The sequence below is a fragment of the Stylophora pistillata genome, chromosome 10, assembly GCF_964205215.1.
Source record: "Stylophora pistillata chromosome 10, jaStyPist1.2, whole genome shotgun sequence".
Taxonomy (NCBI): Eukaryota; Metazoa; Cnidaria; class Anthozoa; order Scleractinia; family Pocilloporidae; genus Stylophora; species Stylophora pistillata.
In genome coordinates this window covers 4,092,599-4,119,157 of record NC_142528.1, presented here as the reverse complement: position 1 = coordinate 4,119,157, position 26,559 = coordinate 4,092,599, and the positions used below count along the sequence as shown (strand labels likewise).

Sequence of the window (26,559 nt, the reverse complement as noted above, 5' to 3'; positions counted from 1 at the left end):
ACTGAGTATGAGGAAATAACAATCTTACCCATAATACATATAGAATGTACTCTGCGGTGAAACTGTGCAGAAAGCGATTGTTTATTGGTGTAGAAGGCAATGTATTTTTCATTAATTTGGTAGTTTAGTTTTCGTTTTAAGCGAACTATCGATGGATCCAGTCGGCAAGGATATTAAAGAGGCCATTTGTGGTAAGCTACAGCTAAATTAGACATTAATCTATGTGGTGGCGCGAGTGTTACGAAGGAGCGATCGATGCGACCGTGGTCGTGATCGTAGATAGACTTTACCGATGGACTTCCGGTATATCAGGTAGCATAACAGACTTTCCTGCGATGGTACCTTATTACTTTGATAGTAGAAATGTATGACTTCGTTGCTTCATAGTTTATAATTATCCTTTTACCTGTATACGGCTGGAGTACCAAGAATGAGAATGCTGGAGCCTAAGATTAACCGTGATGTAAAACATGAACTCGAAACATCCTACAAATTTCAGTGTTATGAATCGATCTGTTTGGCAATGTAGCTGTAACGCATTTCTACCCTGTATTCATCTAGCCTACATCGTTTATGAGTTATAGCTACATGTGCATGTAGTCGTGTGCTTGTCCAACTGTAGCTTCTTATATATATATATATATGGGAGAAGTAGTGTGACACACGAGGACGGACAACTTCGAGCGAAGGAAGACATATACTCAATAAAAAGTCTAAAAAGTTTAATAAAAAACGTTTCGGTCCGAGACCTTCATCAGTTGTCTGATGAAGGTCTCGGACCGAAACGTTTTTTATTAAACTTTTTAGACTTTTTATTGAGTATATGTCTTCCTTCGCTCGAAGTTGTCCGTCCTCGTGTGCCACACCACTTCTCCTACCATTTATCGAGGTTTGGACAGTGAATCCTTTTGGATCCTTCTGGCGCGGCGTCACTGTTGGCTCGAGGCCTTTTAACTTATTATATATATATATATGTGTGTGTTCAGCGAATTTCACTGCAATACAGTTATGCGCAGACGTCCTAACTACAAGAATGCAAAACGCTCGATGCAAACATTTTCTACATGAACAGGAAAGAAAACTTCTAAAGTCATGTAAATGCCGACAATATTTTGCTGCGTCCAATTTGGTGAATAGGTGTGTTAACCCTTAAAGCTCCCAAGATCTGCTAATCAATTCTTGCCTCTCAGTAGCTGTTACACATTTCCTTGAATTATATAATTATCAGTTTGGAGAATTTGGTGTTAGATCAAGATAACAACTTCTAACCGATAAATTTGAGTATTCTCATTACTTGTTTGCTGGATACTGTATGGATATTATAGGGAGAAGTTTCATGTTAATCGGTTGTGGGAGTTGAAGGGTAAATTGTAATCGTAAACACAATCATAATGTAGAGTTTTATAGTCTCAAAGAGACCTGTTTAGTTGCTTAATTTATTCTAACCCTCGAAGGATGTTTTTACCTCATAAATGAATAAATAGAAGATGCCTATTTAGCAATGTATAATTCTCTTTGTTGACTTTGATCTCTTTTTACTCCAACCTTTTCATTTCAGAGGCTGAAAAGTTTTTTTCAATTACACTGGCTAAAGAAAAACTTTCTCCAGCAGCAGAAATAGAGCGTACCTTGCTAGCAGATAAGTTCAGAAAGTTAAAAACCCAACTAGGATTGCAAAATGAATTACCTAGTGGTGGCAAAGCACCTCCACGTCCACCGAAGGGTGCAGTTCCAATGCCAGCACCAGTACCTGTTGCCAATGATGACCAGGGTGGAGATGAACTCTATGATGATGTGGCTGGTACTAATTTTTCCAGTGTATTGCATAACATCTAAGTGTAACAAGGGCTGTTCTTGACAAATTTAACCTACACTACAAATGTAAGACAGTTCTTGGATGCTGTAAGGGGATGTTACTTAATTGTTACTTCTCAGAGTGAGAAAGATATAGGCTGAGGTCAAGGGTTGTACTCAAAGGTGAGGAGTTTTGAAAAAAAAGGGTTTAATTTGATTTGACTGTATTCTGCAGCTGTAATAGCACAGGATGATCAATACTATGAAATGAGCCAAGATGCCGAGGGAAAAGAGGTACCATCTTCAACAGCTACAGATACAGGTGGTGAGAATTATGAGGTGATGTCAGCTGAGCAGGAAAGTAAGGCACAAGGTGGTGAAACTGCTGGTGAAGACTACATGGCTATGGAGGATGATCTACACCAAGAAGATTATGTAGAACCTCAAGCAGAGAACACTGCAGATGAGGATTATGAAGTTGCAGAACAAAGTGTCAAGCCTCCAGCTCCAGCTGAGCAAGAAGAGAACTATGAGATCCCAGGTGCTGATGAAAACTACGAAGGTATTGAGGGCAGCAAATACTTTGTTATTAGTAGTGCTAATTAACTCATTAAGTTGGTGTTAACTGGAGAAAAAATATGGTTGTAGATACAGTCAGGGTTACTGAGAAGCTGAATGTCAACCATTGAATAGTGGAAAGTGGAAAGAAGATCTTTTGTAATCTGATTCCTGTTTTGTTTGCAACGGTAACAATTTAAAGTTGTGTTGTAATTGTCACAGGATCAAGAGAGGGGACATCCCCAGTCTCCTAATCTCAATCAACAGGAAATGAAAAAATCCTGACCATTAAACATCTCTGATTAGTACATTCTTTTTCTGATTCCACCAACACCACTAAAAGAACTATTATTTTTCATGATGCTTCAAACCTTTTGGAAAGCTTGCATACAATATTCTGCAATTTTGAATGGGTTAGAATCAAAGGCTGATGTACAAACCCTAGGCAGATGAGTACATGAGTACTCAACTGTAGAATTCTTTTGTGATACTCATTGTCCTTATACCACACTGGTCAGTCTCCCATTTGAATGATTCGCAACACAGGGTGGTCTTCAACCAATAGTCTAACATAACTGTCTCCTCAAAACTGATATTGCACCTGAAAACAGATGGGTAAAGGTGACAAATTAGCATCTTAGACTCTACTGGAAATTTGCATTAATCAGCATATGATTCAAGGGAGAAAAGCATTATTTGTACATCTTAGATATACATGGACTGGTATCTATGAGGACTGTCAGCAATCTCCACCAACTCTTTCCCTGGCTCAATTGACCAACCTAACAATAATAATAATAATACAATACTACCACTAAATGATAATAGGAGTTGTGTGGTTTGGTTACAGACACAGACCCTTCTGGTCCAAAAGACACAGATGTTGAGATGTATGAAGGTATTGAACCACCAGAAAGTGTAGATGGAACTGTCAACTGGAATCAACTAAAACAGAGCACAAGTCCTGAGAACATTCAAGGTGTCATTATAGGAGGTGTGGATTAGATTCTCTTCACAATAATAAAATTTGTAGTTTGGTTGTGAGCTCGAAAAATTGGCAGTGGGTAGTGACATAAGCTTTGAAGCCCTTGACCTTCTGATTTTATCCTTACATGGCCACCTCTGATGCTCCACTTCTGACTGTTATTAGTCACCCTTTGAACAACCAGGCTCAGCTGGAGTATAAATTATTTACTGGTGCCTATCAAGGGAAATTGATGACGTGCCAGGGTGGGGAGTGAGGGGATAAGCTGTGATGTACCAGCATCCCATTCATAGGAGGAAGGCACATTCTTAAGTACGTCATTCTACAAAAGTTGGGACAAGCTCCGACAGGGACTGGGCCAGTAAGCATCACACGAGATTACTGTGTGATGGATGTCCTCCCCTGGGGTGGGATGGGTGGGAGAATGGACTAGCACGAATGGTTCCCATGTTCCTTTCTAGTCCTTCTCCACTGCAAAACTTAATGCAGTGAAAATGGACTAAATTAAATTAAGCTCTAGCGTCGACTGTGCTACATCATCTGGGTTTGATCATAACCTTATTTTTCTCTGCTGCTCAAATATCATGTTTCCAAATACATTCAAACTTTGAAATGCGAACCCGAATTCCAAAAAATCGTTTCAGAAAACAAATTTGAAACTCTTTTGCCTGTTTTCTTCACCTTTAGCGAGTTACATGCTGTTTGATGTATGCGAAGGTGGGAGAGTTTGGCACCATTGGGTGACACTGAATCGGCATCAAAGATCACATAAATATCCGATGCTACACAGAAATCTCCAGTTAAATTTCCTTGTACTAACATACTGTAAGTCGATGTCCCTCGAAACCGGATCCTCTCTTGTCGGAAACTTCGAGGGTCGTGGCTCGTGTCGGGTTTCGAGACGTTTGAGATTTGACTCGAGTTTCGAGACTTTTGAGACTTTCGATACGAAAAAATATTTCTCCTTGAAAACCCTGGGGCATTGGTTTACATTATTTACAAGCACTATTCTGTTCCTCTTATTATTTTGACTGTATTATCAAATAACAAAACTAATTCTTAAAATTTGATGTAGTAGTTTTGATCGGTAAAATTATTTTCTTGTAGGTATTTTGAACAAACGTCGCAAGGAAGGAAAGGTGTATTTGGGGAGTAAGTTTCAGAAGAGGTACTGTGTGGTGCGTAATCACGCGATGTACTACTTTAAGGACAAGAAGGCCAACAAACAACAAGGACATATCTTGCTGCCAGGTTATAAAGTACAGCTAGACAGCAAGAAAGGACGAGAGTTTCATCTCACACATTCGGGTGGCCAGAGGACTTACCAGGTACAAGTGTCAGACCCTCAAAGTCCATTTGTTAATTACGTTAACTTTCTAAACTGAAATTTTCGAAAAAATTTTTTCCACTCAAGTGTCGTGAAATTATGAAACGAACAGTTATATGTCTTGTTGAAGATTACCATACAATAATTCAGTCCGTTATGGCTCGAACCCGAACTTTTCGATGAGATGCGAAGTGCATTAGCGACGAAGCCCCCCTTAGGCCTGCCCGTCTCCTGCTTAAACATACGAGATGTTCCGTCGCAATCGCTGGACTTTTTTGAAATCGAAAAAGAAAAAAGTTTCGTAGTGCATTTTAAACTTTACTGATTTATGTAGCTGATCTGCAGAGGGCGACATTTCTATTGTTCTCTCCTTTCTTAGTTTGAGGCAAACAATAAAGAAGAAGCAGAAAAGTGGATGAAAGCCATTCAGAGGGCTTGTGATGCTCCGCTGTCTGATCATCAAAGGGCTGAATTAGAAGAACTCCGTAACAGGCAAACCTCAGGAGATAATGACAGCCTTCACTATGTCCCAGTTGAAGCGGGACAAACGAAGAACGAAGGTGTGGAAGAAGAAGAGGAACTGTATGATGACACTCAAGAAGATTTATACGAGGCAGTAGAGACCGTTCAATCATCTGTGTCAAACCAGCCTTCTCCAGGACCCACACAAGAACTGGTTGACTACGAAGTTTCTCCCTCGGCTGTCCCTTCAAAACAAGCTCCGCTTCCTCCTTCTCCGGGTTAGTTAACAGCATATAGTATCATGGCTCTTTGAAAGTCATTTGTTTTCACAGAGAAAAGTCGCCCCTTACGATTACCAGCCTGCATAAGTTCATCAACATCTTTTTATTTTTCTTTTCACTTCAGGCGAAGTCAAAACAGTCGAACCCATACAAGAAGAGGAATACGAACTACCTGAGACATCTGCACCTCCACCACGACCCATCAAGACAGAACCCATGCCACCCATCCCCAGCGGAGACAATCCACCAGAGGTACCCCCCCCTCGACCTTCCAAAGGACAGCTACCCATCCCTCCTGTCTCTCCTGCCCCACCTGCCCCTCCCGCACCGCAGCAAGATGACATGTATGAAGTTGCTGGACCGGACGCCCCTAACGACACCTCAGACTTACCGCCTCCCCCACCCCCTGTGTTAGAGGAAGAAAATTACGAAGTTCCCGATAATGAAGCTCCTGCTCCACCCCCGATGCGTCCTCCCAAAAGACCTCAACCCCAGACTCCTAAACCGCAAGCCATTCCTCTAGTGGAGTCACGTGAGTTGCTAATTTGTCTTTTGATGTACCTGCTCTCTCGGTATGAAGTTGGTCTGGCTCGTTAAATTCTGAAAAGAAGTTGTGTTCAGCTGGAGTGGAAAGGGTAAATCAGGTCACAAGGAAATCTACAAAAATTCAGTCTAGTATGTCTTGGTACTCATTAGCAAAATTATCATGAATTTGCGGTGCTCAATCCTGTTACTCTCAAGATCTGATTGTTAATTCCCACCCCCCCCCCCCCCACAGCTGCTACAATTGTAAAGTAATGACGAGAATGTGGTGTCAGATCAAGAAAACAGCTACTACCTAATAATTTTGAATTTTCTCATTACCTGTTTGTTTGATAATGTAGGGATATTATAGGTAGAAGTTACCTGTTAATTACTTCCGGGAGTTAAAAGGCTAATGTACTGAAAAAAATCTACATTTTCTTTTCATTGAACAGCAGCAGAAAAAGTTCCCGAGCGACCCTCAAAGCCGGTTGCTAAGCAACCACCTCCTGCACCTAAACGGAAAGTTGAACCACCCGCGAGTCCTGCAGAAGTTCAAACGATCGAAATCAACTATGCTAACATCTACCAAGCCCTGTGGACATGTGATGCAGACGACAAAGATGAACTGGCATTCCGGCGAGGTGACCTGATTTATATTTACGAAAAGCCGCATAACGATTGGTGGATCGGGTCTTTGTTCAAACCTCAGGGATATAGTGTAGGTCTGGTGCCGAAAAAGTACGTCATGGAGGCGTACGAAATGACCGCCTAAAGTTAGCTTGTAAAACAATTTTCTACGCCTTCTTCTTCAACTGAGCGTCTCTTGTTAGTGCAAGTTTGTTGCGAAATTTAGTCAGTTCAACCAATGGGCGAAATCGGAATATTTTTCTGTATTTTTTTTTTTTTTATTCTGGTGCCTTTCACGCTTTCGAGAGAAAAACATAGTTTACCATCGGATGCTATGTATCTATGACCATGGATTAGTGAACAGGTTTTTTTTTTTACAAGGGATGGACTTTTTAACTCTTATATATTTCCTTAAGTAAACCGGAGATGATGTTAAAAAGGAGTATAATGATTCTCGCAGTTATATTCGCCTCTCCTCCTTGTGAAGATGTGTGAAAGCGTAAAATGTAGTAAATGCATGGCAAAAGTAAAACGGCGAAACAAAACAAAATCCAATGACCAAGCGATTATAGAAAAACTCAGTTTTGTATTTAGAGCATTATAATAGTATTTCTCCAAATAATTTTTTAGAAAGAAATCTGTATCAGTGAGGAACAAATAGTTCTTAGTTAGTTTTCTATAAAAACAAAGAGGAACTAAGAGAGTCATTGAAATTCCAAACGGCTGTCGAATTTTTTATAATTTTACTATCAACCATCATAGAGCGGAATCTACTTCTAATTAGAAGTTTTATTTAACAAATCTGTGTTACTCTCAAATATTATTACATATAGTAAAGAATACAGGTGAGTACTTCTTTGGAGTATGTAATAAAGTGAGCTACAGACAAGTTGAGTTGGTTCAGTCGTTCAGAAAATCCTTCTAAGTGCACTTGGTGTTTGATCAGCATGCGGCACTTTCGGATGGCTGAAGTAATCGTTTTAGCCAATACAACAAAGAAAGCGTTGATAGAGAGCGTACAGCGCATACGGGTTACTTGAACGATATCAACTAATCATATTGTAAGAAACAAAAATGTTCCAAATCAATTGTATTATTAAGTGCTAATAAACAAAGCAAGGGAAAGTAACACGACAAGACACAGTACCGAGCAAGGTCGCTGCAGAGATTAGCTTTCTCACTGACACGTGGAAAATTTTTAAGAAAATCTTCACCTGGGGGGAAATTTAAACTGGTTTGAACGGGTGGTCAGTAATCGCAGCGAAAGAGTGAATCTCATCAACTTGTTGTGGCAGCAATACGCATGAAGCCGTTTGTCAAAGCGACGTATCACCAGCAAAGTCCTGACAGTACTTAAAGATGGCTAAATTCAGAATCATGGTCATCGTCACTGGTGATGTCATTGACAACGTCATCTTTACTCCTTTCGCCATCTCTATCGTGATGAGAGTTTTCCATACTGGAACCTGGTTTAGTCCCTGTTGCTGCATTCTTGCTTGTTAGACGTTTCGATTTCCAGATTTCATAAAATGTCCGGAAACCCTTCTGCTCAACGAAGCGGAATCTTTTCAACTCCACCACACGGTCCGGCATGTCATTCTGAAATTAAACAGAGGCAATATTAATGAAACCGGGTACCTCGACGGATGCAACCTCGTTCCGACATCTTCAATTTATAAATTTATTTACCTTCCTACATTTATCACCCATGAGTCGAACATTAGGGTCACGAAAATAGTGAAAATGATTGCCAACGAAAAAAGCCCTTGACTGTTTAACAAATTCTATTTGTCAGAAATAGGAAAGGTACAGAAAACAACATGGTCAATATGCATAACGAAATGAGGGTGTAAACGGTGAAGGAAAATTTGATGTGATGCTGACCCACCAAAATATATTTACTTTTATTTACTTTTCCTTCTTGTTTGCTGCATGTCAGTGTGTCCAACTTACTTCAAATCGATATAACAAGTTCAAGCTTCTCACTGAACCATCAAACAATTATTAAATGAAGACATAAAGGCCATGGTGTTTTTAAACAACAATTTCTCTCGAAAATTGATAAATGGGATAATTCATACTAACAAAGAGGTAAGTTTCGGAAGAAACTGATGCCGCATCAGTGAAGCGTTTTATTAAAGTTTTTGATTTCATCATCTGAGTTGGTAATGTACATAAACTTTGGGCACTTGAGAGAGTTTTTAACAATGAGGTTTCGAGCATTAGCCCTTCCTCAGAGCAATAGGGCTCTGACGAAGGGATACTTTATAATAATCAGTGACTATATAAAACAATTTAAGAAGAGAAAAATTAAACTGATTACTGCTCACCGAGATGTTAGGTTTCTCACAGGGTAAGCTGTACATCCTCTCCAGTATCTTTGTCATCCTAGCACTGGGTCGCACATCATCCTTTGTCATTCTCTGATGAAAGAACCATAGCATTACAAAATGAGGCAGTCAGGGATAGAAAGGCTCAGAGAAACATACACAGACAGAAAACAAAAATGAGATCCATTTAACTGAAAATAAGCAGGATCCTTTTTTCTGTACTATGGTGCAGTCATCTCAGATCCAGTATTCTAACCTTTTAAAAGGCCCTGAAAGGCCAGTACCTTACAAAATTCCCTGAGCTGTTTTGCACCAACATGAAAGTTTCTGCCCCTCTGCACATGCACCACACAAAGACAGAGTGAAAGAAATAAAAGAAACCAAAGAATGCAGTCAAACCAATGGCAAGACAGATAAAACAATAGAGACAGGCAGACACAGGAACAGAGGCAAGGAAAAACAGATCAGGGTTACCAATAGAAAAGAACAAGTGTAAAAAGAAGACAGAGTGGCCCCTTCTGCTATTTCTCAATACAATACAATACAGTATTCTTTATTTAACGAAGGTGACGTAATTAACCCAATGAGTTATCTAACTTACGGCCTTCACAACAATACAAACCCACCATCCCAACCCAGGGGAGGACATCCATCACACAGTAATCTCATGTGTGGGAAATTAACGTCTCCCACCCCTAACCCTACAGGAGACGGGACCTCAATTTATTTGTCCCTATCCCAGAAGACTAGAATATCTAACCATTTCTTGATGTTATAGAAAGGTAGCAAATTCTTCTCAAAATATTATTTTAAGACCTTGAGTGTTGGTCCGGCCGGGACTTGAACTCTCGACCTCCCGCACAACAGTCCAGTGCATGATCCATTGGGCTAACTGGGCGGCGGTCTCATATCCAAATGTGACGTTGGATCCTAAAAAATTTGAAAGCAACTCCCCTTACTAGACCAAAACCCACTTGTCCATCTGGGTTTTGTGAGTTACAGCTGACAATGGTTCCAGTACTAATAAGAGATTTACAATACAAACCTTCACTAACTTGACCAAGTAAGTGAACTGCCGCAGTTTAGCTGCACCTGCTATCAGTGTCCCATACACAGACTGTCCAGCTGTGATTCCCTCAGCCTAACATGGTAATTCAGAGGTAAAACAAAACAATAATCAATGTTTACTGAAAGTGACAATAACTTCCTTTCCCATTGTAGTTTGATCTAGTCACCAACTTACTCTTCCCCCTCCCAGTCCCCCCTCCCAGTCCCTCCTCCCAGTCCCCCCTCCCAGTCCTCCCATGGCCATTGGTGGGCTGGAGAGTGTTATGTATGGCAAGACTGAAACATGGCTGCAAAGGAGACTACACGTAAAGGTGAAGCCAGCTTACAAGCCAAGTAGCCCATGGGGCTGGCGCAGACTAAGGGCATTACTATTCTCCCCTGGATAGAATGCTAGTCCATCACAGGGTTAACCCCAGTGAAGAGAGGCACTGTGAGAATAAAGTGTCTTATCCAAGAACACAACACCATGACATCACTCCGACGAAGGGCTAACGCTCGAAACGTCAGCTTTTGTAATCATTACGGTGGCCAATTTACCATTTCAACTTTGTTGATATATCCAAATGACATCGGCCAGGGCTTGAACCCAGACCACTTGATCTAGGGCCGAGTGCACTAACCATGAGGTCACTGTGCCTCCACAAAGGAGACTACAGGGCATCCTTTAATTCTGCATCTGATGCCCAACTCACATTTATCTGTAATTAATTTTCAAGCAGGCTATCACAATATTTGATGATCTTGAGCTTTGCATGTTTTAAGTACTGCATATTTACTCTCATGTTTATAACTTGCATGCAAAAATAACATTGCTATCCTTTCACGTACGTGTACATGTGAGTCGTATCTAACCGACTCATATCATTTTTATCAAAGTACTTTATGATCATATTTCAAACCTCCATGTCATCTAATAAAGCAAGTCCTTGATTCTGATTTCTACATCCACAAGCCAGAGCTTGGTAGGAAGCTTCTGATGGGGAAAATTTTAGTTTCTCCTGCAGTTGATTCATATACTCCTGTATTGAAATGCAAAAATGGTTACCTTTGAATATCACATTAATTAGTGTGTAAAGATAAAAAAAACAAATGTACCTTTGCCTGCTTAAGATCACCCTCTAAAGCCTTTGTCTTGATAATAGAGTGAAAAAAAATAGCATCTGGGGTAATTTTACAACTTTTCATAAGATTCATCAAATACCCTTCTTCTGATTTTGATGCTGCGAGGTGCAGCAGCATTTGAAAGGTGCGTATATCAGGATTAACATCCTCAAGAGCCATTATTTGGATAAACTTCTCCACACCAGGAAAGTAGTCCTGCAATTGTACACTCTTGTCATTCTGTTTTTCAAGCATGCTTACTTCCTGCAAATGATTCTCTGAGGAACTAAATTCATAATTTATTTCACTGTCTGATGTTTCACTGTCACCATCAAATCGAGTTTCATGTTCAGATGTTCTTTCACCTTTCACTGGACTCTTTGCATCCTTGGGCAGGCATAGAGTTTGTTTTTGCTGAGAAAGCTTAAAATTTCTCATAACTTTCAACACCGAATTGTAAATATAAATATTTGGCCGTAATCTAAACCACTTCATTTCCTCAAGTAGTTGAAAAGCCAGTCTAGGGCCTTCATCTGGATCGAGGCAACAGGCTGCTAATAATGATGTGAAGGTGTATTCATCAGGAACAAACTTGTTTTTTCGCATCTCCTGATACACATCAAATACTCTGTCAGGATTACCACAAACAGCAAAGGCCTGGATAGCTGCATTGTATGTAATAAGATTCATTTCCAGTTCATCTTTGGGAACTCTGAGGCTGATTTCAGTGTAAAGTTTTTCTACTCTCTCCAAAGTACGTTCTGTAACTTGAGCTTGAGTACAAGCATAGAACAAGCTTGAGTAGGTATACGCAGTTGGCCTCAGACCCCATTTCTTTACCTAAACAAGTGTAAGAAAATAAGGGTGATAAAAATATTCAAGCCATCTTTTTACTGCTACAAGATGTTTTCAGGCATGCTAGAGGTTTGCTGTGGATACTTTACAGAAGACCATACCCTATAGTGGTGATTACACAATCAGATCATTATGCAGGACTCCTAATCAAAAGGTCTAGTTCTGCTCCTTCACTGAGCCATTTTGGTGTGTTTTGGAGCAAGAGAGCAACTCAAAGTTGTCCTTCCCCCTCCCCTCCCCTCCCCTCCTCCCCCCATTACCAAGAAGTTTGCACAACAACCCGCCATGTAAAATGCTTTGGGGTAAGAAATGGCCAAGCATCACATCCAGGAGACAGAGGCAATTACTTCTAAAAGCTTCATTCTACTGAAACAAGGTTATCAGCTCTAGCAATAATGAGCCATCCGGCTAATCAGCTGACTTTATCTTACTATCTCCTGTGGAAAGCATAATCATGTAGAAGGTAAATAGTCATGCAAAGAATCATTGGTTTTTAACATAAGAAGGAGCAGCACAATGATAGAATTTGATGAATGCCACTCTCTCTCCCAGTTAGGTTACATTTTACCGTCCCTTGTAGGAGTGAATTATCATTTAAAGGATATGGTTATTCTTGCAAAGTAAATGTGTTTCATAAACACTTAAGTTTATTAAAAAGGTGTTACTTACTGTTAATCTTTGTATTGTTGATTTTAGGAGTTTTGGAGCAACATATGTTTCAAAGTTGAATAACTAAGTCTTAAGAAATATAGTCAACAGAACACTTACATCATTGTAGAGTTTGAAAGCCTTCTTGACTTCCCTACTTTTTGCATATGCAGAGATGAAAATATTGTAAACTTCAATCTTGGGGTTAAGTTTGTCCTCTTTCATTGATGACAGGAGTTTAAGGGCGTCATCAACCTGTAAAAATTGTCATCAATCAATAAGTTTCCCTACACCACAGTTGCTAATGACATCATTAAGCATGGAATGCCAAACAAGTGAATAAACAAACAAACTAGCAAAACTAATCAAATATATATATAACTTTCTATTCGACATACTGACCCTTATTAGAGGGAGTTGCCATCGATCTTACCTTGCCCTCTTGAGAAAGCCTCAACATTTGTCTTGCATACCAATTGACTTTTCCTTTGCGATCTATAGCGGCATTTTTTCTTTCCCATTGATTTTCTTCCTCCCCTGTAGCTCCAACTTCCCTAAACATATATCTAGAGGGTCGTAAAGACCCTTTTCCAGATTTCTGACTTTTCAGTTCCTTATATGAAATTCTATTCAGTTCCCCTTCGTCCTCAGTCTCCGGGTCAGACTCAGGATCATCCTCTTCTCTTAAAACCTTACGATCCTTTGAACGTGTTCCTGATATGCGATCGTCCCGAATATGGTGTGACCTCAGAAGAGATTTCGTTTTGTCAAAACCGAGCGCATGCCGTCTCGTTCCTGTTTGATTCAATTTTTTCGCCATTACAGACGAGGATTTAGAATACATCTGACAACCATTGAGGCTCAGTGACCTTCTCTGTGGATAAATGTGTGATAAGGGGTATCCAGATTCACTACATAGACGGACAAACCAATATACAGGTAATCTGTGATACCGCACTCTGCTCGCTGAGACCGCCATGTTGTATTTACCCGCTCAAGAGTATTTCCGCTGGATGATTGCATATTCTCATCCATCAACGCGAAGTGCCTTATGGGGTTTGATTGATTCTTCCATTTGTGATGGCATGCGAGAAGGCATGTTTTGGTGAAGTCAGCATTCGATTGACCAGGAGGTCTACGACAAAAGTAAGCAATCCTTTTTAATCTGAAGAAAATTACGGTTAGGAAGAGTTTGAGGGTTCAATTAGACAGCTAGCACAACTTAAATACGAGTCCTTTTGCGATCAGCGGGGCCACGCCGGCCTGTTCTGATCCAGCGTGGTCTATGGAGATTTCCGTTCGTAGTATTTTAACTGGTAGATTTTAAAGCCTTTAGGTTCCACGATCATGTTCAAAACTAACAGCGTCTAGGATCATTTCGATTTCACTGTAACAAATCAAATTTTCTTTTCTCTTATATTAAAAATTGTTTGTTTCATCTTTACATGCTCACTTTGGGGGCTGGTTGGCTGCATGTGATGCTTTAATGCATGTGATGCTTTAGATCATATGATGCTTTAATGTGACAGCGTGATGCTGTTAGTGAGCTTCTATGCGCTAGCTAATGATTGGCTGTGTAGGCACGTGATGCGGTTCCAGTCAATACCCACTAATTGACCCTTGCTCACCATAGAGTCTCCTGTAGCTCAGTGGTTAGAGCATCCGACTAGATCACGGAGGGTCGTTGGTTCAAATTCCATCTAGAACCTCGATTTTTTTCTCTTATATTACAAATCACTTCATTTTAAATATTAACTGTTTTCCTTTATTGTCTGCTGTGACAAATCACGATCCTAACCGGTTGACCTTGTGACGCGCACTTCCGGTCTCTGGTGCTTACTAAAAAATATAACGGGAGATGCTCCAAAAATGTAACTAAAAAATTTAGATTTTCATAGCATAATAACCTTCGATGAACTCACAAGTTCATTCCATCTTTTGTAGCATTAAGCGACCTAGAATATTTTACACCCCTCCTAGATAGGATGCCTATCCATCGATTGAATGTTAGCCCCCACCCTACCGCCCTCAGCGTTCAGTTTTTCAGAAATCCTTAATGACTTTCCGTTACCGTTATAAAACTCCTAACAGAGAAGGAAAGCGAGAGAAACGTGTCTTTCTCGAAGAAAGAAAACAGAACGATTCGGGTAGAGTTCAAACTCCCGCCTTTCGTTTCGGAAATTGGTGCGGACTCTATTCTTGCAAGAATACTGCCTTTTGGTTTGAGAACTTCTTTATCGCAAAATATTTTTTTCTGGAGATTTTAAAATGAGATTAAGAACGTGTCTGTGTAAGAATCAAAATGAAAATCTTTTAACCCCCTTTCAAATTTTGCATGCAGTTAGGCACTCAGAGGGAATACACAAAAATTCCCTCTATGAAGGTTACAGCACTCTTGTTGCCATGGTAACAACGACTGCGTGTTCGAGGCCTGGGGCCCGTTTCTCGAAGGTCCCGGTAACTTAACGGACCCGTAAAGCTGTTATGTTTTCTTTTAAGATAGGGATTTCAAAAGTTTTGAAAATGATGCAATAAAACTATCAGTTAAAGAAACAAAGAGGACTTGTTTTGGGTGCCAGAACCTGCTTCCCTATCCTTTAAATTTTGATTTTAAAACAAGGCTTCGGGGGCCCGTTTCTCGAAATTTCCGGTAACTTAACGGGCCAGTAAAGCTGTTCTGTTTTGATTCAAGATGGGGATTTCAAAAGTTTTGAAAATGATACAATAAACCTATCAGCTAAAGAAACAAAAAGGACCGGTTTGGGGGCCAGAACCTGCTATCCTATCCGTTAAATTTTGACTTTGAAACATGGTTTCGGGCCCGTTAAGTTACTAGGACTTTCGAGAAACGGGCCCCGGGTCCGTTAAGTTAGCGGGACTTTCGAGAAACGGGCCTCTGGGCGCTTATTTTCATACAAAAACATTGCAAAAAAAGGTGTAAAATGTTTATTTCTTTGTCTCAAGCTAAATACAACATTACCGATTGGTACCTCTAGCATACATAGTGACATCATTCGTCTTTACTTTGATGTATTCAATTTTCCCTGGTAGTGAATGTGAACACCCCAATAGATTAATTAACTTGGTACAGTTTCGGTCATTTTTGCTGTAGGGTAAAACAGCGAAAACGTTTGTCTAAATTTCTCCAAAAGTACGCCGATTCTGTAACGGAAACTACGCACTTAGTTGGTTATAACATTCTAGTTTTAAATATGTAAAAATCTCTGCGGGCCGGCCTCTACTTTTCATAGTGGCAATTCGCGAACGAAGCGCAAAAATCAGATTTTGCATATATTGGCAATGTTTACATCTAACGTTCTAAACAAAAAACGTTTGAGACAAATGAAAAGTGCAAGACTTTGAAAGAATGTTATCTTCTGAGCAATATCCCGAAGAGAAATCTCGCCTCTAGTTTTAACATTTACAAAAAAATTGATCAACCCTCCTGAAGGACTACCCGACGTAACTACAAACATGTACCTCAAATCGTGTGCTGACAATCTAGATTCCGAGTACTGTACCTTCTTTCATGGGAATTTGAGCAATCCAAGATCCTCTGACGATACACCTATATACTTGTCTGTCATTTGAAACATGTTAAAGTTGGCTGATCTACACGAAACTATCTTAACACTGGTCATTTATCATAAACATGTACGTTATCACGATGGCGTGACGCTGGATTTCTCCATGAAGTTTCCGTCCGGTCGCTCCAAAGAAGACGAGAAATGGACATTTTTCGATATTTCAGCAGATTTCCGCGTATTCTGATGTAAAAACAACCAAAAAAAGAGAGGAAACCTTTGAATGAACGTTCGCAAATACTGAGAGTGAGAATATAAATCGCAACTTGTAAGCGGTAGTACTACATTCAAAATCCAGTTGCCACAACAGAAATTTGTACGAAAATTTGCATAAGATATGATAACAAGAGACTTATCACCGCCGCAGTGCAATCGAGTCAGTCAATGTTTTCTTTCATGTCTTGATCAAGAAAAATCAAAACAGAGTTCGAAATAAAAGATTCAATGAAATCGTTATGTCATAATTCCACCTTTCCTGGATATCTTTTATAAGCTTAAAGAAAGGTGAATATAACGCAATCTTCCGGTGATTTACACGACAGAAAGTCAAAGGTCTCTTCAATTTCCCCCTGAGGTGGCCGGCTCACTAGGAAAAAGAAGGAGATCTTCGGTCCAATAACGTTAGTCTGTGGAGATTATCAAGCTAATAACTGAGGAGATTGTGCCCGTTGGTTCATCCATAACAAATCTGTACTCCTCGGTCCATGCGACACCGAAAGAGGAACCTTTGTAATTTTGTGGGCACTTACTATAGCATTTTATTCTCAAGGAAAAGAAATCTTAAAGCTCAAAGCCAAAATATTCTTCAAGCATGTAAACGATTCCCTAAAAAATCTTAAGTTGTGGACCATGATTGTGTTAAATCCCTGTTCCATTTGCTGTAATGAGGGGATACTGAGTTGTTCAAAATCTCCACTTTGTGATAGTTATCGCGCAACTGGTGGGTTTTACATGTAGTACTACCGCTGACAAGTTGCGATTTATACTACCACCCTCAGTGTTTGCGAACGTTCAATCAAGGTTTTCCTCTCTCTTTCTGGTTGTTTTTACTTCAGAATGCGCGGAAATATGCAGAAATATCGAAAACTGTCCATTTCTCGTCTTCTTTGGAGCGACCTGACGGAAACTTCCGGGAGAAATCCAGCGTCACGCCATAAACATAACTTACGTGTATGTTTATGATAAATGACCGGTGTTACGATAGTTTCGAGTAGATCAGCCAACTTTAACATGTTTCAAATGACAGACAAGTATAACGGTGTATCGTCAGAGGATTTTGGATTGCCAAAATTCTCAAGACTGAAGGTACATTACTCGGAATCTGGATGATATCAGCACACGATTTAAGGTACATGTTTGTACTTACGTTGTGTAGTCCTTCTTGAAGGTTGATTAATTTTTTTTAAATATTAAGGCTAGAGGCGAGATTTCTCTTCGGGATATTGCTCATGGGATAACATTCTTTCAAAGTCTTGCACTTTTCATTTGTCTCAAACGTTTGTTGTCGAGAACGTTATATGTAAACATTGCCAATTTATGCAATATCTGATTTTTGAGCTTCGTTTGCGAATTGCCACTATGAAAAGTAGAGGCCGGCCCGCAGAGATTTTAACATGTTTAAAAACTAGAATGTTACAACCAGCTGAGTGCGTAGTTTCAGTTCCAGAATCGGTGTACTTTTGGAGATATTTAGTCAAACGTTTTCCCTGTTTTACCCCACAGAGAAAATGACCGAAACTGTACCAAGATAATTAATCTATTGGCGTGTTCACGTTAACTCATAGGGAAAATTGAATACATCAAAGTAAAGACGAATGATGTCACTGTGTATGCTAGTAGTACCAATTTGTGATGTTGTATTTAGCTTGAGATAGAGAAATAAATATTTTACACTTTTTTTGCAATGTTTTTGTATGAAAATGAGGCCCCAGGCCTCGAACACGCAGCCGTTGTTACCATAGCAACAAGAGTGCTGTAGCCTTTAAAAAGGGCATTTTTATGCATTCCCCTGAGTGTCTAACTGCATGGAAAATTTGAAGGGGGGGGGGGGTTGAAAATTTTCATTTCCCAAGATGTTTGATTCTTACAGAGACTCGTTCTTAAATATTGCCATGACGCCGATAACTAATCGTTCTGATATTTTCGCATTAAATGTATATTAACGGGCCTAAGTTCGTCGAGCTCTTTACTTCTGAAACGGTCTTTTTCCGGACGCCCAGGGGCACAATGTCATCTCACTTTGCTAGCATGTGATAAAGTTTTTCTGCATAAATAATGACAATATTTTTTCTACATTAACAATGCAAGGGTAAAACTAAGTTCCACCTAATTTGATTGCGAAATCGAAACCGAGAGAACGATTTCACCCTCCATTTGGAACTACAAAAAATGAACAATTCACGAGTATTTTGTCTGGTAGGAAGGTGGGTTTATTTTATATAGTGTCCGTTTTACCAGGTTAACATGAACTAAGGAAAGCGTATTTCTTAATAGGGTTAATTTAAACGACGCTGTAAACTGATATCGCAATATACTATCGAAGTCGAACGGTCTAAACAGCGAACATTTTGGTACTTATAGGTGCGGAGAAGACTTTTTTAAATTTCATCAAAACAAAAAACATCTCTATCAATATTTTCGATCAAATTTTAAGTCTATGTAGTCTGTTTAAATTTTTTTCTATCGTGATTAAACTTTGACGCGCCATAACTTCTTGCATCGAGAATAAAGGCGTGTTAAAAAAAAAAACGCAAAATTTGGTACCAGCCTGAAGGCATTATGACGTATTTTTCTTGATAGGAGGACTTTCCCCTAAAAATAGAGAAGTAACTTTCAGCTAAGTTCTTTTTGCTTTTATTATTGATACTTCAGTACGCTAATATTTAAGCAAATCACAAAAACGTATTTGCAAATTTCGAGAGCAAAACCAAAGTGGTTTGCCACCTGTTATACCACCATATATATTTATCCACCTGGGTTTTACTTACAAAACGGTTTTGTGTTCACATCGTTGTTGATTATATGATTTATGCGTTGTTGTTACAACTGACTGGAGCATTACTCATCGCCACACCACTAATTTATCTCGTTTCATTTTCAGAGATCCGATCTCATGCATATCAGCTGCAGAAAACACTGGAGACATTAGTGAAACGCATCCTGCGTCTTCCACCGTCTATGAATCACCAATTGCGTCTGGCAAACCACGACAAAGTCCTTCCCCAATTTGTTGGAGTCAAACATCGCAGAAGCGCAATAGTTACGTGACAGCGATAAGCACTTCGGAAATAAACCTCGAGTGCCTAACTAGCAGTGAAAACCCTTCGACGATGGAAGAAATTCTTTTACAAGACATGGGCGGTCAAGGTCGATGGGGATCGTTAAGTAAACGAGAATTGTTGAATAAGGTGGGAATCTATTTGATTTAATGTTTGTGGTGTTGACACATGGGGCGATAAAAGACAGCTGTAAGAACTGAAAAACATGTCAGAAATCAAGTTTTAATCAGTGGTGTTTTACAACATCAGATTTTAAACTTATAATCAAGCACTTTACATTTCTCTCTGTTTGTCAAAGCTGTAGAAAAGGTGTTTACATTCTAGGTCTTAAAAAAAACTAGCGTAATAAATTTAGTTCGCAAATGACAATGACAGTAAGCAAACTTTGGCTTTCTTTGTTTGGGATGTCATGATTATTTTTGCCCAAAGTGTTTCTTTACTAGTGTATCCAAGTCATTTTGTGTAGTGATGAGGAGCATCTGCCCAATAACAATCACAGCTAATTAAATTTAACTAAATTTTATTACTTGTGTCTCCCGCAGAAAATTGATTACGTGTTAGTTTATTCTGAACCTGAGTTGGAGAAGAGAAATGAAGAGGAAGAAAGAGAAAAAGCGGAGATGAGAGAAAAATATGAAGAGAATCTGAAAAAGCAAGGCTTGATGATAGAACATGTAACATCTACCGAACAGGTTTGAAAACACATGTACGACACTCGCAGAATTGTTTCAGTGGTATTTTGGTAATTATACTTTCGGCTTGAAGGTGACATGTTCACGGCAACGTGCAGATCTTTAGATATACCATTTGTGATCATGTAAACCTTTTCTGAAAGTAGATTTGTCTCTGTAATGTTATGAACTCCTTTGAACTGAACAGAACTATTTCACGGTCTGTTAACCTTTTATTTGCATGACAATTCTAATCCCTGGAAATGTTTTTATCATAGGAAAACCTTTTGTTCGTTCTTATTCACGCTCCTTGGGACGTTCTTGCCAAGTGCGCAGAGGAAATGATGATTCGGGTCCCTGTTCGCGAGCCTGAAAGGCCAACACACCTCAAGTCTTCGAAAAAGAGTAAATGGATTCAAAAGGCTAAAAATGTTCTGAATATTTTCCAACTTCAAGATCGTTCTCTCATGAAGCCTGATCGCCAAGTAACAGCGTTTTTTAGTCGGGCAAAGTCAGACTGTTTCCTTATCGAAGACAAGGAAACGTTTTTTTCTGACATTGACCGAAGCCGCATGACGCATCGCTTGCTACTCTCGACGAAATATTCGTCTGAAATGGACGACTTCGGAATCTCTCGTCTACTGCACAAAGGGGTCTACGAATGCGCATATCCTTTGCACGAAGATCTTCGGATAGAGAGGGAAGACAATCTTCCGACAAACGAACGTCAACGATTATGTCAAAACTGGGCGTCTTTTAGTCAGTGGTACAAATTCCAGCCCCTGAATGCGGTAAAGAATTACTTTGGGACTCGAGTAGCGTTGTATTTTGCTTGGTTAGGAACATACAACTTCATGCTTGTCATTGCTGCCTTAGTCGGCTTATGTTGCTTCATAGCTGGTCTTATAACAATGGAAACATTTCAACCTGTAAAAGATATATGTGATGAGAGGAACTCCGATTTGTTTTACATGTGTCCGCTTTGCGACAAAGATTGCAGTTACTGGACCCTCACAACGAGTTGTGATTACGCTACAGTATCGCATCTGTTTGACCACGAAGGAACGGTGTTCTTTGCCGTTTTTATTTCTTTCTGGGCAACCGTGTTTCTGGAGATGTGGCGGAGACGCGAAATAAGCCTAGCTCACGAATGGGACATGTTGCATTTTGAAGAACAATTTGAACCGCCAAGGCCAGCGTTTGTTACCAAAGCCAAAAACAAGCGACCCAATCCTGTGACGGGTAGATTGGAGCCCTATATTCCTTTTTCGTTGCGTGTAGGGAGATTCACTTGCGGTTTTATGGTAGTTTCGTTCATGGTCTTGCTCGTAATTGCTACTTTAGTTGGAGTTGTCATTTACAGAGCAGCCATGGTCGCTGTTTTGTCCGCCTTCCCGGACGAAGACATACAAAAAGGCGCGCGAATTATAACCTCTCTGACAGCCTCTGTTCTTAATCTTGTCGCCATTACTGTGCTGGGAGTTGTGTATGAGAAAATAGCGATTGCGCTCACAGAATGGGAGTCCCCCCGGACCAGAACAGAGTATCATAACATTTTAACCCTGAAGCTATTTTCTTTCCAGTTTGTAAACATGTACTCGTCGCTGTTTTATATAGCGTTCTTCAAAGGCGGTCACATCGTAGGATATCCTGGGAACTACAATCGAATCGGTGGGGGACGAATGGAAGGATGTGATCCGTCGGGATGTTTCATTGAGTTGTGTATTCAGTTAGCTGTTATCATGGTTGGCAAGCAGTTCATTAATTCCATTTCCAAGTTTGCTATTCCGTGAGTATTTTATTCATCTTTTTTTTTTTTTTCACGGTAACTTGTTTTAAGTAAGAATTTAGAAAAAGAATCAGAGCTGAGCTGTCTGTGTGTGTACCTGTATCAGGCCCCAGGTGTTAAAAAAAAAAAAGACGATAACGTGTATCCAACGGACGAAATTGTCTGTTTGTAAGCATTTATCCGCTGGATAGCAACGTCCTTTGACAGAGTTATTTACCTTGTGAATAATCAGGGTCAGAACTGTGGCCGGTCGACTAATCCAAGCAGGGGGAGGAGGGGAGTTGTGGTGAAAACTGAAGTATTTTTATGAGCGCACTTGGAGAGAAGAAACCAATCGTATTTATGAACTTATGCTACCTCTCCCTTATGGCTGACAAGATATATTGCATTCTGTTACTAAATCACCTTACTTACTTCCCCTTAATATCATTCATTCGCTTGTTCGCTTGTCCGAAATTTCTATCGATTGGTACGCAACCGTCTGCCCTTTGCTTTGTTCTTTCATTCGTAAGCTCGTTCATTAGCTTTAAAGAATTGTTTTTTGTTTTTTTCAGATCTATAGTGCGTTGGTGGTACGGACGAAAGGAAAAAGAATCAAATGCACATCCTGAACAATGGGAGAAAGATTATTTTATTAATAGTGAACCAGAGTTGAGAATGTTCTACGAATACCACGACATGGGTAACGTTTGGGCTTTAATTGCTTTGAATTCTCAAGTTGATGTCAGTGTGTTCATGATATATTGCTGTTGTCGTCGTTGTTTACCAAGTTGATAAACAATGACCTCATCAATAGGTTCGTAGATAATTTCGCATTTTAAGATCGTCAAGGTAAAATAGCAAAGATTAGGATTTCTCCGCCAAAATGTTACTTTTGAACTCGTATGATTATAGGTGTCACTGATAAATCCAATAGTCATCTTTTTTTATGTAAGAATCAAGAGAATTTTGATACAGGCGCTCTATCTTTAGCCTGTCCAAGGTTCTCCGCCCGTGGACACGAACGAAAAGAAAGACGTGCAATTCATTACAGTCGCAGAATGAGTAAAATCGTGAAAGAAAATGCCATTTTCTATGGGACCACAGCAGCCGCGTCTGCCTGCTTTCCAGTTTTTTGGCACACCCGCTCTTTCTCTCGTCCACATGATCAAGGAGCTTGGCACGAGCTAACCAAGCTTTCGTTTCGTTTACTCTCTAGCGATCCAGTTTGGTTTTGTGACCATGTTCGTAGCCGCGTTTCCGCTGGCTCCTTTGTTTGCACTCATCAACAACATCCTGGAACTTCGCATTGATGCCATAAACTTCGTGATTAACTTCCGCCGACCAGTGGCAGAGCGGGCTCAGGGGATTGGAGTCTGGTTCGGAATTCTTCGCACCATGAGCTGGTTTGCCGTAGTTGTGAACTCTTTTGTGATCGCCTTTACATCAGAATTTATTCCAAGGCATGTGTATAACAACAGATCATGTTTTAGTGGTGTCAAATGTGATGTACAAGTTTGGTTAAACGTTATCACTTAAAAGGGAGGTAGCACTGCGACTTGTCACTTCTGAAATAAACTTGTGTACCTGGGGGAAGTTAGGGAGGGGGAGGGGAACTCTGCAATTCCCATAAGGGCGAGGAGAACCCCTGAGATTTTGTGATATACTATCTCCAGTCACAAACAGAAGCAGAAATATGTCTGGTCGCCTTATGCAAAGTCAACTGCTCCGCACTATAGGTTTGTAAGTATCATAAATAGGTTCATAAGATTTAAGTTTTGGCCTTTTTATCTATCAACTGCACAGAAATCAAGTCTTCCATATTTGATTTTAATAGCTTTTTATTAACTTTTTAGGGAAGTTTACAAATACGCATACAGCTCCGATGGAAGTTTAACCGGTTATGTCAATAACAGCTTGTCTTACTTCAACATCAAAGACTTCAGTGATATGGCTTTACCACGAGATCCTTTCAAAAACTTACCGTATAACAAATCCTACTGTAGGTAATGTTAGAACTTTACAAATTCCATTATCATTTGACTGCGTATTAGCATATTGACTGCCTAACGCACTGAGCTGGTTTTTGTTTCACCAGGTACAAAGAGTATTTTGACCCACAAGAGCCATACGATTTCAACCGCCAATATTTCTTCGTACTCGCTGTCCGTTTAGCCTTCGTCATCATCTTCCAATATTTCGTGTTCTTCATCGTTAGTCTCTTGGGTTGGTTCATTCCTGATATCCCCCGCAAACTTGAAGTGAAGATAAAGCGCGAGAGTTACGTCGCCAAGCAGTGCTTAACTCGAAGCGAGGCTGAAGCTTCGCGTGACCTGGACGCACGTGTGTCGCACACTGACGGTTCTACAAACTCTCTTTACATGTCGTGCGAGAATGTAAACAGATCGAGAAAATCTAGTAGTGTTGCAGGTGGAAGCAGATTTGGCATCAATAGAGTATGACCACAATATACAGCCGTGAAGGATGGAATGAGAAGATTGGTTTACCTCTGAATCTCGTTTGGGCTTTGTCCTTTGAACTTTAATTTTAATTTGGTTTAGGACGAGTCGAAACTTATATTCTGTTTGGCGTAGTTTGTATAATGTCTTTAAGGTGTTCCCTCTTTCTTTTGGTTTTATGAGTCCCCATTTTTCTTGGAACAGACTCATTAGAGACTTTTTGTGGCTTGTGTTCTAACTGAATTCAATTAATAAATGGAAGTGAATCGACGAACTGCATTTGCAGGTATTACTTTTTTTCTTGTCACAAAGGTCGGAAGTCCAGGTCTTCTATTTTGGCTGAGGCTAACGCTCCTTTCGTGCGTGTTTTTTTCAAATTTCTTTGCTTGTCTGTTTCTCCTTTGAGTAAGCAGCAAAATTCGAGATAGAACTGCAATGTTAAGCCCTCCTCGATAGGCTTTACCATCCCCGCCTTGTGAGCGCTTGATAAAACATGAGAAAAGGAGTCAGCATGCCGATGAGAGCTGATCATGCGATTTCCACCTGATGTCTATTTAGATAAAAGCTGTAAATCAAGTGGCAAAACCATGTTGAAGCATGCGAAATGCAAAGAATGATAAATCCAAGACTTGCCAATTGAGTACTTTCTTCGTGATTGGCTTATTAATGCGCGCATTTTCACGTGTTTGTTATCGGTGTTGGAATTTCTCGAGTGCACGCCACCGTGTTTGCGTGTTGTTAAATTTTTCATAAGGTAGAAGTCTGTTCAGCATAACTTGAGCCCTTCCCGAGCAACGAGATGTTTTGAAGTAAAATGGAGACTAAGAAGCTCGTGGAAAGGTAAGCTGAAGTTTGAGTTAAGTAAAATTACATCATTAATCTAAGATTATTTACTTGCTCCGCCGATTTGCTGAAACCTGAAGTTTAGAAGAACAAATTGCCGCGTTAGGTCGTAGAAGTTCGGTACTCAAAAGCCACGAATTACAGCTTCTCAGTGTGGACACTCGATTGCATCCAATGAACAATTTTTGTAAGACTTTTTTAGTGAAATTCATGACCACAAGACAAAGAATTCCGGCCGTACTCTCATTCAAGTATCGTCTTCTTCAACGATTTTTTATTTGCCTTTTCATTTCTAACTACTTCATCATGAATTTTCGATTAAATAAAGTGAGAAAGGAAAGTTGTCGAACTGACTTAGTTTTTTTCTGAATTTTCGATGTTTCGGAGGCAGCCGCTTTTAATACAAGATGGATACGGTTAGGACTTGCATATTGGAGACCTTGTTCACGTCTTTGCATTGAGCGTAATGTGCATGTCTGATTTATCTATAGGCACGAAACCAAGTTTTTATATGGTACATTGGACGAGAACAGAAATTTTCCCAGAAAGACGCTTGAAGCTGTGTGAGTATAAATCATACGGCTCACCGAGTACAGACTATCTGATCATTTGCCTATTTCTAAGCGCGCACTTTCTGTCGAATTCTTTTCCTTAGTCAATCTAAAAGGAAAATACAAGACGAAAACGTGAATCCCTTTTCATTAGCTGGAGAAACAGATCCTAAGTCTGATGATAAGAGGTTAGTTCATACGTTTTTTTTTTTTATCGCAGTTTTAAATATTAAAATAATCATTGACTTTGCCTAAACTTTCGCGCTCATCATGTTCCGGCTGAGGGCGAGTTAATCAAACCCGAAGGGAAAATAAATTTGAAATTATTGCAGAAAGCTTTGAGTGGAAATTACGGGAACATTATGTAAAAAATTTGTCAACATTGATCACGTGTAAACTTTCTAAGGCTACAAATTGCGTGCCCCGCGGGTGCTAGCAATTTTTGAGTCACATCTGCATGTTCAAAGTTGCTCTCAATCCTTCACATGACCACCAGGAGAATCTCTTTACAAACTCCATGGCTGTTCCTCTCTCAATTACAGATCTTTATATACTCATTTACGTATGGACTTACGTTTGAACACACAAAATCTGTCATGGGGGTTGCTCCTACCCTTTTGAATGTCCAAAGGTCCAGTCTAATGTGAAGTTTTATTTTACTTTCTGTTTTTTTAACTGTAGCGTTTCCCCAAGATTGCTGGTCACACAACCAATCTAACGCGGGCGCATAATGAGAGCGTGACGCATCACGAGAAACGTGTGGAAAGCCATAATAGTAATTTGAGATTATTTACCTCCGGTTCGATAGTCATAGAATTTCAGTTTAAAATTAACTATTCACATA

General features: G+C 39.8%; 3 protein-coding genes and 1 long non-coding RNA gene across 8 annotated transcripts; 3 read left to right on the top strand and 1 right to left on the bottom strand.

Annotated features, from left to right (window-relative positions):
• Positions 1 to 31: 31 nt before the first annotated feature.
• On the top strand, positions 32 to 7,448 carry LOC111324836 (uncharacterized). 2 transcript variants are annotated; one of them, XM_088736304.1, is made up of 8 exons: positions 32 to 191; positions 1,559 to 1,801; positions 2,030 to 2,356; positions 3,203 to 3,346; positions 4,445 to 4,665; positions 5,044 to 5,404; positions 5,532 to 5,939; positions 6,388 to 7,448. In XM_088736304.1, the coding sequence occupies exons 1-8, from the start codon at positions 152 to 154 to the stop codon at positions 6,702 to 6,704; spliced, it is 2,061 nt and encodes a 686-aa protein (XP_088592430.1). In that variant the 5' UTR covers positions 32 to 151; the 3' UTR covers positions 6,705 to 7,448. The 2 variants fall into 2 exon arrangements, with proteins under 2 accessions (XP_088592430.1, XP_022784230.2); XM_022928495.2 differs by having other exon boundaries at positions 33 to 191; positions 6,385 to 7,448.
• Positions 7,331 to 13,577, bottom strand: LOC111324834 (pentatricopeptide repeat-containing protein 1, mitochondrial). Of its 2 annotated transcripts, XR_015992557.1 has the most exons (8): positions 12,995 to 13,577; positions 12,682 to 12,816; positions 11,053 to 11,898; positions 10,857 to 10,976; positions 9,935 to 10,030; positions 9,706 to 9,819; positions 8,890 to 8,982; positions 8,114 to 8,158 (listed from the first exon to the last, which is right to left on the bottom strand). XR_015992557.1 is itself a non-coding variant. In XM_022928493.2 (7 exons), exons 1-7 carry the CDS (start codon positions 13,538 to 13,540, stop codon positions 7,913 to 7,915), a joined length of 2,082 nt encoding a protein of 693 aa, XP_022784228.2. In that variant the 5' UTR covers positions 13,541 to 13,574; the 3' UTR covers positions 7,331 to 7,912. The 2 variants fall into 2 exon arrangements, 1 of the variants encoding a protein (XP_022784228.2); XM_022928493.2 differs by lacking the exon at positions 9,706 to 9,819 and having other exon boundaries at positions 7,331 to 8,158; positions 12,995 to 13,574.
• Positions 13,578 to 13,617: 40 nt separating this feature from the next.
• LOC111324833 (anoctamin-4) lies at positions 13,618 to 24,600 on the top strand. Of its 3 annotated transcripts, none has more exons than XM_088736303.1 (8): positions 13,618 to 13,707; positions 19,246 to 19,552; positions 19,966 to 20,115; positions 20,373 to 21,883; positions 22,438 to 22,565; positions 23,082 to 23,325; positions 23,719 to 23,868; positions 23,961 to 24,600. In XM_088736303.1, exons 2-8 carry the CDS (start codon positions 19,475 to 19,477, stop codon positions 24,322 to 24,324), a joined length of 2,625 nt encoding a protein of 874 aa, XP_088592429.1. In that variant the 5' UTR covers positions 13,618 to 13,707; positions 19,246 to 19,474; the 3' UTR covers positions 24,325 to 24,600. The 3 variants fall into 3 exon arrangements, with proteins under 3 accessions (XP_088592429.1, XP_022784227.2, XP_022784226.2); XM_022928492.2 differs by lacking the exon at positions 13,618 to 13,707 and adding an exon at positions 17,160 to 17,493; XM_022928491.2 differs by lacking the exon at positions 13,618 to 13,707 and adding an exon at positions 18,428 to 18,568.
• Positions 24,601 to 24,621: 21 nt separating this feature from the next.
• LOC148721453 (uncharacterized) lies at positions 24,622 to 26,515 on the top strand. Its single transcript, XR_015992558.1, has 4 exons — positions 24,622 to 25,161; positions 25,656 to 25,727; positions 25,820 to 25,903; positions 26,397 to 26,515. It is a non-coding gene; the product is annotated as an uncharacterized LOC148721453 (long non-coding RNA).
• The last annotated feature ends 44 nt before the right edge of the window (positions 26,516 to 26,559 follow it).

Coding starts and splice junctions, on each gene's coding strand:
- LOC111324834 (XM_022928493.2), bottom strand. CDS start 13,540: ATGGCGGTCTCAGCGAGCAGAGTGCGGTATCACAGATTACCTGTATAT. Junction 12,817..12,994: donor GGCTTTCTCAAGAGGGCAAG/GTAAGATCGATG, acceptor CAATTTTTACAG/GTTGATGACGCCCTTAAACT. Junction 10,031..10,856: donor CTTTATTAGATGACATGGAG/GTTTGAAATATG, acceptor TTACCATGTTAG/GCTGAGGGAATCACAGCTGG.
- LOC111324833 (XM_022928491.2), top strand. CDS start 18,534: ATGAACAATTCACGAGTATTTTGTCTGGTAGGAAG. Junction 20,116..20,372: donor ATGTAACATCTACCGAACAG/GTTTGAAAACAC, acceptor TTTTTATCATAG/GAAAACCTTTTGTTCGTTCT. Junction 21,884..22,437: donor ATTTCCAAGTTTGCTATTCC/GTGAGTATTTTA, acceptor TGTTTTTTTCAG/ATCTATAGTGCGTTGGTGGT.
- LOC111324836 (XM_022928495.2), top strand. CDS start 152: ATGGATCCAGTCGGCAAGGATATTAAAGAGGCCATTTGTG. Junction 1,802..2,029: donor ACTCTATGATGATGTGGCTG/GTACTAATTTTT, acceptor TGTATTCTGCAG/CTGTAATAGCACAGGATGAT. Junction 5,405..5,531: donor TCCGCTTCCTCCTTCTCCGG/GTTAGTTAACAG, acceptor TTTTCACTTCAG/GCGAAGTCAAAACAGTCGAA.